Source organism: Pristiophorus japonicus, chromosome 7 (genome assembly GCF_044704955.1).
Source record: "Pristiophorus japonicus isolate sPriJap1 chromosome 7, sPriJap1.hap1, whole genome shotgun sequence".
Classification (NCBI taxonomy): domain Eukaryota; kingdom Metazoa; phylum Chordata; class Chondrichthyes; family Pristiophoridae; genus Pristiophorus; species Pristiophorus japonicus.
The window spans coordinates 136,658,056-136,672,040 of record NC_091983.1 but is presented as its reverse complement, the minus strand read 5'-3'; the positions used below and the strand labels follow the sequence as shown (position 1 = coordinate 136,672,040).

The 13,985-nt window shown below is 48.8% G+C and overlaps 1 protein-coding gene across 1 annotated transcript in view; it reads right to left on the bottom strand.

Moving 5' to 3' along the window:
- Positions 1-13,985, bottom strand: part of nt5dc1 (5'-nucleotidase domain containing 1) — a 796,921-nt gene that overhangs the window by 766,353 nt on the left and 16,583 nt on the right. Inside the window, exon 2 of the mRNA XM_070885335.1 lies at positions 4,689-4,780. Within this exon, the coding sequence (XP_070741436.1) occupies positions 4,689-4,780 (92 nt within the window). The remainder of the gene's footprint in view (positions 1-4,688; positions 4,781-13,985) is intronic.

The window sequence follows — 13,985 nt, the reverse complement described above, 5'->3', positions numbered from 1 at the left end:
TTTGACAAGGTCCCACACAAGAGATTGGTGTGCAAAATCAAAGCACATGGTATTGGGGGTATATATAGAGAACTGGTTGGCAGACAGGAAGCAGAGAGTCGGGATAAACGGGTCCTTTTCAGAATGGCAGGCAGTGACTAGTGGAGTGCCGCAGGGTTCAGTGCTGGGGCCCCAGCTCTTTACAATATACATTAATGATTTGGATGAAGGAATTGAGTGTAATATCTCCAAGTTTGCAGATGACACTAAACTGGGTGGCGGTGTAAGCTGTGAGGAGGACGCAGGGTGAATTGGACAGGTTAGGTGAATGGGCAAATGCATGGCAGATGCAGTATAATGTGAATAAATGTGAGGTTATCCACTTTGGGGGCAAAACCGTGAAGACAGAATATTATCTGAATGGCGGCAGATTAGGAAAAGGGGAGGTGCAATGAGACCTGGGTGTCATGGTTCATCAGTCATTGAAAGTTGGCATACAAGTACAGCAGGCAGTGAAGACGGCAAATAGTATGTTGGTCTTCATAGCTGGGGGTTTTGAGTATAGGAGCAGGGAGGTCTTACTGCAGTTGTACAGGGCCTTGGTGAGGCCTCAGTTGGAATATTGTGTTCAGTTTTGCTCTCCTAATCTGAGGAAGGACGTTCTTGCTATGGAGGGAGTGCAGCGAAGGTTCACCAGAATGATTCCCGGGATGGCAGGACTGACATATGAGGAGAGACTGGCCCACTCACCTAACCTGTCCAAATCACCCTGCAGCCTCCTAGCGTCGCCCTCACAGCTCACGCCACCACCCAATCTAGTGTCATCTGCAAACTTGGAGATAGTACACTCAATTCCTTCACTGGAGTTTAGAAGGATGAGAGGGGATCTCATAGAAACATAGATTCTGACGGGACGGGACAGGTCAAATGTGGGAAGAATGTTCCTGGTGTTGGGGAAGTCCAGAACCAGGGGTCACGGTCTAAGGATAAGGGGTAAGCCATTTAGGACTGAGATGAGGAGAAACTTCTTCACTCAGAGAGTTGTTAACCTGTGGAATTCCCTGCCGCAGAGTTGTTGATGCCAGTTCATTGGATATGGCCCTTACGGCTAAGGGGATCAAGGGGTATGGAGAGAAAGCAGGAAAGGGGTACTGAGGGAATGATCAGCCATGATCTTATTGAATGGTGGTGCAGGCTCGAAGGGCCGAATGGCCTACTCCTGCACCTATTTTCTATGTTTCTATGTTTGAAGTATTAATACAAAAGCAAAATACTGCAGATGCTGAAATCTGAAGTAAAAACAGAAAATGCTGGAAATCTCAGCAGGTCAGGCAGCATCTGTGGAGAGAAAAAGAGTTAACGTTTCAGGTCGATGGACCCTTCGTCAGAACTCCTGAAGCACTGCTGAGTGAATTTCAGAATGTGTTTATAAACGTACAGATAGCATAGATTGCGTTAACGGGGCCACTAATTTACCATGACTGAATAAGTCAAATTCTATTTTTATTAGATGATACATACCCCTTATACCTACATTTTGGGGATCGGAGTCAGCTACTCCATTTTTCCATGAAAATCATACTTTCCATCGGCAACACGGGAAGGCCGCTAATTATACATTACAAATGTTGAGTGGTCGCAAGATTATAAACATATTGCACCTGTAGGTAGCACTGTAAATATGACCAACTTATTACAGTGGTCAGACTAATCTTATGTGATATCCCCTCACTGAGCACACAGGATTTCCAAGCATCAGGCAAACATTGTGGCGCCAGGAGCTCATGAATTTTCCTAGAAAGCAGGAGAAATTTATCACTGAACTATTGTGTCGAGCACAGATACCACCCAACCCCACCCCACTCACTGAACTAGATAACGAGACGTCCTAACCCTGCTGATCTAGATTACAACTTTAGACCACATCCCTCCACTGCTATTAAGGAAATGTACCTTAATGGAAAAATACAGCTGAAAAGCAGCCGATCTGAGATCGTGGATAGAAAGCCCAAGGCCGAGAAACTAGCACCCATCCATGAAGCAGAAGTCACTCCTCCTCCTCCTCCTCCTCCTCCTCCTCCCACCCCCCTCCGCACCCCAAGCCCCTCCCCCACCCAGGTCTGTCCCCCCAACTCCTATGCCTCCGCCCCATCTCCCAACCATTAAGTAGGTATACAGTTCTACCCAATCCGGCCACCCCACTGAGCAATATTTCTGCCCCCTCCCTTCTCAACCCACTCCATTACCTCTGGAGTCCCCAAGATTCTATCCTTGGGCCCCTCCTATCTCTCATCTACATACTGCCCCTCAGCGACATTATCCGAAATCCAGCTCTACCTCAGCACCACCTCTCTGAACCCCTTCATTGTCTCTAATTCATCTTACTGCTTGTCCAACATCCAAGTACTGGCCGAAATCATCCATCTCCCTGGAAACTGTCTGAGACTAAACCAGACCATTCGCGACACCTTGGTGTCGTATTTGACCCCGAGTTGAACTTTCGACCACATACCCGCTCCATCACAAGACCACCTACTTCCACCTCCGTAACAACGCCCGTCTCCGCCTCTGCCTCAGCTCATCTGCTGCTGAAACCTTCATCTATGCATTTGTTAACTCTATTCTTGACTTGCAACCAACAGTGCAAACAAAAATAAAAACGTGTTTAGCATCCAAAACCATACTAATATATTCATATATTTTTAGAAAATTCATTAATTTTAATGAAAACTAGAGGCAGGTATAAAGCGGGTTGAATCTAACTTTTTTGCTAAAATTAGTAAAGGTTTAAAAATTTATACGAAGTTTTTATCACAAAACCCAAATAAAAAGCTTTAAACTTCAAAATATATGTGGTTCACCACAGAGCAAAAGCTGGGCCCAGAAGTTGCTGGGAAAATAACGTTGCATTTAGTGCACACACTGTTATTTTACTGTGTTAATCATCCTACAATTTGTGAGGAGGAAGACATACCCTGTAAGTTGCAAATCTGCACAAATTGGTGGACGATTTGCATCGCTCCATCGTTAACCGTGCAAAAGTGGCAACTCGCTGTCAAGCTCCCTGTGAGTTTCAAGAAATTGAGGCATTAGCGCAGTAAATATGAATTAAATTCACCGCAGAACGTTACGGCTGGTCCTCAACAGCGCAAGGATGCTTTTAAACAACATGATTTATGTTCCTGCAATGCCACTCAACCTCTCTGGCCCAAAAAGGAAACAATTGATGTCAAGTCTCATTCTTGCAGGTAATAAATTGTTCCAAGAGGTTTTTTTTTATTTTTAATCTTTTTCTTACTCTTCCTTTCTCATTTTCCAGTTGGCAAACTGTAACTTAGTGGGTGCCACAGGGATCGGTGCTGGGGCCTCAACTATTTACAATCTGTATTAATGACTTAGATGAAGGGACCAAGTATAATGTAGCCAAGTTTGCTGAAGATACAAAGATGGGTGGGAAAGCAAGTTGTGAGGAGGACACAAAAACTCTGCAAAGAGATATAGACAGGCTAAGTGAGCGGGCAAACATTTGGCAGATGGAATATAACGTGGCCAAGTGTGAGGTTATCCACTTTGTCACGAAAAAAAAAGCAAATTATTATTGAAATGGAGAGAGATTACAAAATGCTGCAGTGCAAGAGGGACCTGGGGGGTCCTTGAGCATGAAACACAAAAGTTTATATGCAGGTACATCAAGTAATCAGGAAGGCAAATGAAATGTTGGTATTTATTGCAAAGGGGGATGGAGTATAAAAGCAGGGAAATCCTGCTACAACTGTACAGGGTATTGGTGAGACTATACCTAGAGTACAGTTTTGGTCTCCTTATTTAAGGAGGGATATACTTGCATTGGAGGCAGTTCAGAGAAGGTTCACTCGGTTGATTCCTGAGATGAAGGGATTGACTTATGAAGAAAGGTTTAGTAGATTGGGCCTATACTCACTGGAGTTTAGAAGAATGAGAGGTGATCTTACTGAAACATAAAAGATACTGAGGGGGCTCGACAAGGTAGCTGCAGAGAGGATGTTTCCACTCGTGCGGGAATCTAGAACTCGGGGACATAGTTTTAGAATAAGGGGTTGCCCATTTAGAACTGAGATGAGGAGAAATTTCTTCTCTCAGAGGGTTGTAAATCTGTGGAATTCTCTGCCCCAGAGAGCTGTGGAGGCTAGGTCATTGAATATATTTAATATGAAAATAGACAGATTTTTGAACGAAAGGGGAGTGAAGGGTTATGGGGAGCGGGCAGGGAAGTGGAGCTGAGCCCAAGATCAGATCAGCCATGATATTGAATGGTGGAGCAGGCTCGAGGGGCCAAATGGCCTACCCCTGCTCCTATTTCTTGTGTTCTTACGTTCTCGTAATCCAGTCTTTCTTTCCTTCTCATTATTTCTCTTGTTGTACCAAAATTGACTCCAATTCACCAGATTTCCTCCTCCTGTGCTTTTTTCTGTTTCTTTCTTTGCTTAAATTTGTTAAGATAGACCGCTGGCCCCTTTGTACACTAAGGTCCCAGATGCCCCGCTGACCTCGCGTTATCAACTATCCAGCAATTTGCGGCACAGAAGATTTGAGAGCTGAAGGGCAAGGGGAAAAGGTCTAACTGAGCTTTGGTATTTTTTTTTTACATTAGCCAAGTTCTGTTTGTCCACTACAATATTAAAAACAAATGCCTTTTTGCACCAAGAAATATCAAATAGAAAAGAACTCACCAAAAATCCCAACTGTCAGGACTCACGGTCATCAGTTCCCCATCGTAGCCTTTCTGTTCAACTAAGAACTGAGCAAAGCTATCATATATCAGCTGAAAAATTCAAAGGGAAATACAATATTGGTTCACAACAAATGAGAGCAATATTATATGTGTGCTCTACAATGTAACAAAGTGCACAGTGCAAATGTGCTATTCAACAGAGGAAGCACGAACCTGAATCTCCATGAACATATGTTGCTTTCTATTTATGATAACCCTTTACGGACAAGCTTCATGCAGTTTCAATGCCTCAAATTATTGGCAATAAATATGAAGTGCACAGCAGCACGATCAGAATTAAGAAATTTATTTAGAATTTTTTTGTGAAGTAGTTTGTAGTTCTCATTTATCTGAATGGAATTTTGAGAGTAACATGTGCAATGTCACTACAATACCTTCTCATTTGGCACTTCATGTGTCTAGAAATATACTCCAGTTTAGCAATTATTCTGACAAAATATTTGTTCTTTTATTGTATGAACATGCAGCTCTATTAGGAATATTAACCACGTTACCATAGTATCCTTAGATTTCCAAACAGATTTTCTGAAGTCACCATACTTGATTCTCCCTCACAGCCCCCAAAGTAACAAAGAATTCTAAAATCTGCCCCTATTCACCACATTTGTGAGATCACGAACTCAACATTTATGGAATCATGGGTTAGAAACTATGGGCTGGAAATTCAGCTTTTAGCGATTTCGCCTGTTTATGGGTGATAATCGCGGCGGAAAGTTTGCCGGACCTTGCAAAATTTGGTGAAGAGCAATAGCATTCAATCCGGTGCTGCACAACAGAATTTTTGCGGCAGAGCCAAAACTTGCAATCGAAAAAAAAAAATTGGACCATCTGCGCACGTGCAAATTTTTATTTCCATTTTTTCCCCCATTTTTTTCTTCTTCCCACGCTTCTGGTCAACTGTCAGGGAGCGCCCGCGCATGCACAGTACACCCAGGGCTGAATCAGCCAATTTTAGATTGCAGTCACGATGGAATGAGATGGGAGCAGGTAGAGAGTGAAAAAATTTACTAATGAGTAAAACTCTCCCAGCGGTTTTTAGGCATCTTTGGAATTGCATTGCTGAGGTGGTGTCTTGTGTGGATGACATCAGAAGGATCTATACCCAGTGCAGGATCATCAAAGTAATACTTTTATTGATGCACTCCTTCATTGCTTAAATTATAAATCTGACACATTTTGGTATTGGTAGGCTTAATTTTGCACCTTATGTGCTATGAATGATCGTTATACATTATCAAGACTGCTTTCTGAGATCTTAAAAGATGTTTCTGCACTTCGATGTCTTCCTCATGAACCACGTGCAACTTCCAGGGCCATTAAACAGAGGACTGTATTAAATGCACATAGTATGGTATAAGTGCTTTGATGGCTATGTGTGTGTGCCACAAGAGCAGATGGGCCCCTCTGGTAACCATTCCTGTTGTCATCTTTGCAGGGAAAAATATCTCACAACCACTCGGAGCGGCGACGGACAGGAGGCGATTCACCGAGAACCATGCCTCTAACAGACCTGGAGGATCGAGTGGCCGGTCTGATCGTTGTCACAGGGAGGTCAACTACCCGTGGGGGTGCTGAGCCCCCGTTCAAAAGTGAGGGTAAGTCCTGCAAAATCCCGGGGCTGGGTTGGGGCAATGTGATGGACTGTCTGTGGACTCGGGTTGGGGCAATGTGATGCGCTGTCTCTGGACTACATATAATGGAGTAGTGGCGGTCCTTCAAATGAGCCTGTTCTATGTGACCTTACTCATGTCATCCTGTTCCCTCCCCTGCTGCTGACCACTTGTCTGTTATTTTCGATTTCCAGATGAGGAGTCGCATGCACCACATCCTCGAATGCAAGCCTCCACCTCAGCCCGTCATGTGGGGGTGGAGGAGGGGGACAAAGGCGATGCAGAGGACAAAGAACCTCCACGAAAGGAGCAAACTGATCAATCTATTACAAGGGGGTCAGGGGGCCGATGCACTCGACACCTCTTTTTGTTGCACCAACCAGCTCGTCCGTGGAAGATACATTCTCGGGCTTTAAGTCATCCGAGGCCCCGGGTACAAGTGGCGTGCAGCAACGTACCACCGGGGTCGAATCCCGTATGCCGTCTCTCCGGAAGGGAAGTCGGCAAAGCCGGTCTGCTGACAGACAGGCAGGCGCACAACTGGACATGGTGGGACTGTCCAGGGAGAGCATCCGCTCACCTGACAGCTCCTGGAGGTCTTGGGTGCTTTTCCCACTAGCATTGCAGTACTACCCACAAACATGGAGGTCGGGTCGCAGATTGTCCGTGCGAGCCACGAAACCACCGAAGCTGTCAATGCCCATGTGCGATTGATGGTCTCGATCTTTGACACTATAGTCCCCAGGTTCACACTCAGACCCACATCCCCTGTGAGTGGTAAGGCCGAGCAAGAGGATTGCCACTCAGAAGCCAGGCTTTCCATACCCCGAGCTTCTCCAGGGGATCCACACATGGCGTCTCCATTGTCTCTCCCCCCGCAATACAGCAGGATCCTGGCTGATTTGATGCACAACGTCATGGTGTCACCTTGGGGAGGGTCATGATGCGAGGGGGGGGGGGGGGTGGGGGGGGAGGAGGAGGGGCCAAAGGTAAAATACATGCGGTGCAGGGATTGTTGTTTTGTTCTTGTTGATATTTTATTAAAGTTTTTAAAGTTTCCCAATTCACAATGTTCAATAAATTTTATTCCACTTTTGAAATGATTAATAAATTTTATTCAAGTTAAATCTTATTCAAGTTACAATGTTTAATAAATTATTTTGTTCAGAATAAGAGGGGGAATAGTCAACGTGGTGGAATCGAGTGGCCAGGCAACGGTCAAATGTGCCGTTCATTCTTCAAGCAAACATTGAATTATGAACTGCTGATGCAAGGCTTTTGCAGTGGTGAAAGCTGCACGAGGCCTCCCGTGTTTGTGGTGGAGGTGGTGGCATGGGTTCATCGTCAGGCTCCTCATCCTCCTCCTACTCCCGAGGTGGTCCTGCAATCCCCAGAGGCAAATCCTGTGCCCTAATAATGACTAAGTTGTGTAGCATGCAGCACACCACAATGAACTCAGAGACCTGCTGAGAGGAGTATTGCAGGCAGCCTCCAGAGTGGTCCAGGGGCATCGGAAGCGCTGTTTCAGCACTCCAATTGTCTTTTTGACGATGTTGCGTGTCGCTATATGGCTGTCATTATAGCGATGCTTGGCTTCTGGCTGAAGGTTCCGGAGGGGGGTCATGAGCCAGGTGGCGAGGCCATAACCTTTGTCGCCCTGCATCCAGCTCTATAGCCTTGTGGCTGACACTTGAACAGGCATGGGACACTGCTCTCACGCAAGATGAAAGCATCACGGTGCTCCTTGGAAATTGGGCATTTACTGCTCTGATGCGCTCAGTATGGTCGCAGACGATCTGTACGTTCATGGAGTGGAATCCCTTTCGGTTTCGGTAAACCTCTGAATTGAGTAAAGGTGCTCGCAGGGCGATGAGCGTAGTCAATGGCACCCTGAACTTTGGGGAAGCCAGCAATTAGTCCAAAACCTATCGCCCTCTCATTCTGTGCCTCCTTGGTCATTGCGAAGTTTATGAAGTCCATTCAGTGTGCGCACAGTGCAGCAGTCACCTGGCAAATGCAGTAATGTGTAGCGTGCTGCGAGATGGAGCATATGCGAGCACCCGCAGAGCTCCGGCTGCCAAGGACCTGACCTCAACCACTTCTCGGAGGACTCCGAGTTCACCGACATCGTCCTGCGGGTCAAGCAGGCCATCGAGAGCGGCGTCTACCTGCAGCAGATCTCGCAGTGGTTGAGCGCCAGCTACTTCATCAAAGATCCCAAGGGGACCTCTCCCCGGCGGCATACAGACCCCTCCCCAGTGGCATCCAGGCATTCGGGCCCCCTTCGGAGACGATTGGGCCTCTACTTCCCTGCAGTGCTCCAGGTGCGATCTAGCCAGGGCTTTGTGCAGCTGCAGAGGGCTGGCAGCGCCCATGGAACAGTTCCAAGGGAGGGAGCTTACTACTTTCATTTTAAACTTTTAAATCGACTTTGGCAACATTTAAACAACTTGGGAAAACTTTTTTAAAACTTCGGGAGAAACTTTTAACATTTCAGGAGAAACCTTTAAACAACGTGGAGGAACTTTCAAGAATTATTTTCTTTTAAAAGTTTTTATTAAGGAATTGAATACTGTACCCCAACCTAACTAGAAAATAGTTTGGTGTGTTTTATTAGCAGTATTTTCAGTCATCTGAAACCGGGTTACTCACGGCGATGCCCGGCGAGCAGGTATGCCTCTGACCAGACAACCGGGACATCGCCCCCCCACCGCCTCCTGCTGTGGGCCTACATCCCTCCAGTGGCGGGCTCTCATCCCTCCAGCAGCGGACCTACATCCTTCTCCTCGTCGACGGTTGGACCTCTCCTTCCCCACTGGTGACCTAGCCTCGTCGACTGGCGAGCATCACGGCTATGACTTTGCCACCCGCCCACTCCTTGCTGACCTCCCACCCTGAACTCCAGCGGACAACTGACCTTCCTAATGCCTGCCCCCAACCAAGGCTCGGGCTACCCATCATCAAGGGCAATACTCGGTGCCGAGCTTGCGGCCAACATCTCGCCGTAGACAATTAGGCTCATACAGCAATGCCTGGTCTCCAGTCGTCTTGGACCAAGACCTTGCTCAGCTAAGCCCATGTGGTAGTTGGTGTGCAACGACCACCCACATTAAAAGAACTCACACACATGCAATTTCCACTCATCTAATATGAAGTTCGAGATCTGGAACGTCAGAACCCTAATAGACAATTCCAACAGCGACAGGCCGGATCGCCGCACTGCCATAGTTGCCCGGGAACGTAAAGCGCTTTGACATCGACATCGACATCGCCGCCCTAAGCGAGACCCGGCGGGCAGGGGAAGGCCAGCTCAAGGAGATTATACCTTTTGCTGGAAAGGAAAACCAGAGGAAGAACGCCGCTTTCATAAGAGTCCGCCTCGCCGTCAAAAATGAACTGGTTGGCCGCCTCAAAGACTTCCCCTGCAGGGTTAACGAACGCCTCAAGACCCTTCGCCTTACCCTATCCCGGAACCAATGCGCCACAGGTCAACATTGCGTATGCCCCAACACTCGATGCAACGGATGAGGCTAAAGAGGGCTTTTATTCCAACCTCGAGACATCACTGTCCGGCGTCTCCAAGGATGGCAAATTGATCTCCTAGGTGACTTTAATGCCAGGGAGGCATGATTGGCAGAGAAGGGGTAGGGAAATCTAACTCCAACGGTACCCTACTCCTGACAAAATGTCTAGACCACGAACTCATTACCAATACCCTGTTTCGCCAGAGAGACAAATACAAGGCGTCATGACAACACCCTCGCTCCAAACCTGCTGGACTATGTCATCGTCCGAGCCAGGGATCACAAGGATGTGCGTATCACCCACGCCATGACAGGAGCTGACGACTGCTGGATGAACCATCGCCTAATCCGATCCATCATCAACATTAACATAGCCCCAAAGCGGAGGGGACAGCAGAAGCAGTGCCGCAAAAAAGTCAATGCCGGGGCATTTAAAGGCCCAGCTAAGAGAACCCTATACAGCCAGCGCCTCACAGCTAACCTGGCGTGCCTTGATGACCCCGAGATGCTGAATGTCCACAGCACTTGGTCTGCCCTCCAGGCCTCCATAACTAGCGCCTGCGAAGAGACACTTGGTCACTCAACCAGAAAACACCAGGACTGGTTTGATGAGAATGATCAGGAGATCCAAGAACTAATAGATCGCAAGCGCAGAGCATTTCTGAGCCTCAAGCAACACCCCAACTCGGGAGCAGCAAAGCAACGTTACAGACGGCTCAAGGCCGAGGTCCAACATAAAACCCGGGGCCTAAAGAACAGGTGGTGGATGGAGAAAGCACAGGAGATACAACAATTGGCCGACAGCCATGATGCGCGAGGATTCTTCAAGGCCAAGGCCACCTACGATCCAAACTCCAAAGGCCCCACCCCACTGATGGCCAAGAACGGGGAAACACTCATCAAGGACACCGAGGCTGTCAGGGCCCGATGGAAGGAGCACTTCGAAGATCTCCTCAATCAAGACTCTGCCTTTGACTCGAGTGTTCTCGACTCCATCCCGCAGCATGCGACCCACCACCAACTCAATGAAACTCCAACATTGCACGAGGTAGGAAAAGCCATAAAACAGCTCAATAACAACAAGGCTACAGGAGCGGATGGAATGCTGAGGTGCTACAGTATGGCGGAGAGGCGCCGTTGGTGCAGATACATGACCTCATCTCCTTCATCTGGAGGGAGGAGAGCATGTCAGGAGATCTGAGCGATGCAGTGATCGTGACCAACTTTAAAAAAGGGGACAAGTCCAATTGCGGCAATTACAGGGGAATCTCCCTGCTATCAGCCACTGGGAAAGCTGTCGCTAGAGTACTCCTCCTGCACCCTGTGGCCGAGGAGCTCCTTCCGGAGCCACAGTGCAGATTTCGTCCCCTATGGGGCACAACAGACATGTTCTTCGCAGCACAACAGCTGCAGGAAAAATGCAGGGAGCAGCGCCAGCCCTTATACATGGCCTTCTTCGACCTTACAAAGGCCTTTGACACTGTCAACCGCGAGGGTCTATGGAGCATCCTCCTCCGTTTCGGATGCCCCCAAAGGTTAGTGGCGACGGCATGCAGGCCATGATCCTTACCAACGGATCCATTACAGACCCAATCCACGTCCGGACTGGGATCAAAGAGGGCTGCGTCATTGCCCCAACCCTCTTCTCAATCTTCCTCACTGCCATGCTCCACCTCACAGTCAACAAGCTCCCCGCTGGAGTGGAACTAACAGTGGGAAGCCATTTAACCCACGTCACCTCCAGGCCATGTCCAAGATCACCCCAACCTCAGTCGTTGAGCTGCAATATGTGGACGACGCCTGCATCTGTGCACATTCTGAGGCTGAACTCCAGGATATAGTCGATGTATTTACTGAGGCATACGAAAGCATGGGCCTTACGCTCAACATCCCGAAAACAAAGGTCCTCCACCAGCCTGTCCTCGCTGCACAGCATTGCCGCCCAGTCATCAAGATTCAAGGCATGGCCCTGGACAACGTGGACCATTTCCCATACCTCGGGAGCCTCTGATCAACAAGGGCAGACATTGATGCGGAGATTCAACATCGCCTCCAGTGCGCCAGTGTAGCCTTCAGCGGCCTGAGGAAAAGAGTGTTCGAAGACCAGGCCCTCAAATCTACCACCAAGCTCATGGTCTACAGGGCTGTAGTAATACCCGCCCTCCTGTATGGCTCAGGGGCATGGACCATGTACAGTAGACACCTCAAGTCGCTGGGGATATATCACCAACGATGTCGCCGCAAGATCCTACAAATCCCCTGGGAGGACAGGCGCACCAACATCAGTGTTCTCGCCCAGGCTAACATCCCCAACATTGAAGCACTGACCACACTCGATCAGCTCCGCTAGGCAGGCCACATAGTTCGCATGCCAGACACGAGACTCCCAAAGCAAGTGCTCTATGCAGAGTTCCATCACAGTAAACGAGCCAAAGGTGGGCAGCGGAAACGTTACAAGGACACCCTTAAAGCCTCCCTGATAAAGTGTGACATCCCCACTGATACCTGGGAGTCCCTGGCCCTAAGTGGAGAAAGTGCATCCGGGAGGGCGCTGAGCACTTCGAGTCTCAATGCCGAGAGCGTGCAGAAATCAAGCGCAGACAGCGGAAAGAGCGTGCTGCAAACCAGTCCCACCTACCCCTTCCCTCAACGATTGTCTGTACCGCCTGTAACAGAGTCTGTGGCTCTCGTATTGGACTATTCAGCCACCAAAGAACTCACTTCAGGAATGGAAGCAAGTCTTCCTCGATTCCGAGGGACTGCCTATGATGATGATGGAGCATATGTCCCCTGCTAATGCCTGAAAGGAGCTGGAAGCACAGAAGGAAAGTGCCGCAGTCACCTTCACCTCGACGGGCAGTGCAGTCCTGTTGTCGCTGGTAGGCTATAGGTCTGCTTTTATGAGCTGGCATACCTCTGTGACCACCTCTTTTCGGAAGCGCAGCCTTCTAATGCACTGTGCCGCAGAGAGCTGAAAATATGAGCGCTGTTCCCTGTAAACTCGTGGGGGGGTAAGGCCTCCTCCCCATACATAGAAACATTGAAAATAGTTGCAGTAGTAGGCCATTCGGCTCTTCAAGACTGCACCGCCATTCAATATGATCATGGCTGATCCTTTATCTCAACACCATATACCCGCTTTTTCCCCATACCCCTTGATGCCTTTTGTTTCTCGAAATCTATCTATCTCCGTCTTAAATATATTCAGTGACTTGGTCTCCAGTCTTCTGTGGTAGAGAATTCCACAGATTCACCACCCTCAGTGAAAAAATTTCTCTTCATCTCGGTCCTAAATTTCCTACCCCGTATCCTGAGACAGTGACCCCTTGTTCTAGACTTCCCAGCCAGGGAAAACATCCTCCCCGCATCCAATCTATCCAGCGTTGGTGAGGCCTACAAAAGGCCAGTGCGACCAGGAGCTCAGGGAGTCGGCGAGAGGCGGGAGTTCCGCGGCAGCGTTGGTGAGGCCTACAAAAGGCCAGTGCGACCAGGAGCTCGGGGAGTCGGCAAGAGGCGGGAGTTCCGGCGGCAGCGTTGGTGAGGCCGACAAAAGGCCAGTGCGACCAGGAGCTCAGGGAGTCGGCGAGAGGCGGGAGTTCCGCGGCAGCGTTGGTGAGGCCGACAAAAGGCCAGTGCGACCAAGAGCTCGGGGAGTCGGGAGTTCCGGCGGCAGCGTTGGTGAGGCCTACAAAAGGCCAGTGCAACCAGGAGCTCGGGGAGTCGGCAAGAGGCGTGGGTTCCGGCGGCAGCGTTGGTGAGGCCGACAAAAGGCCAGTGCGACCAAGAGCTCGGGGAGTCGGGAGTTCCGGCGGCAGCGTTGGTGAGGCCTACAAAAGGCCAGTGCAACCAGGAGCTCGGGGAGTCGGCGAGAGTTCCGGTGGCAGCGTTGGTGAGGCCTACAAAAGGCCAGTGCTTGTGCAGCTGAAGCAGGGTGAGAGGGCAAAAAAGGAGAAAGAAATCGAAAGGTGATGTCACAGCCAAGGGGGTAAGTGATTGGTAAGTAGCTTTTCTTTTTCTTTTCTTGATCAGTAAGTAACATTTAGCATTGTTGTTGTCAAATTAAGTTTATCTAAGGGTTAAGTCATGGCAGGACAGGTCGGA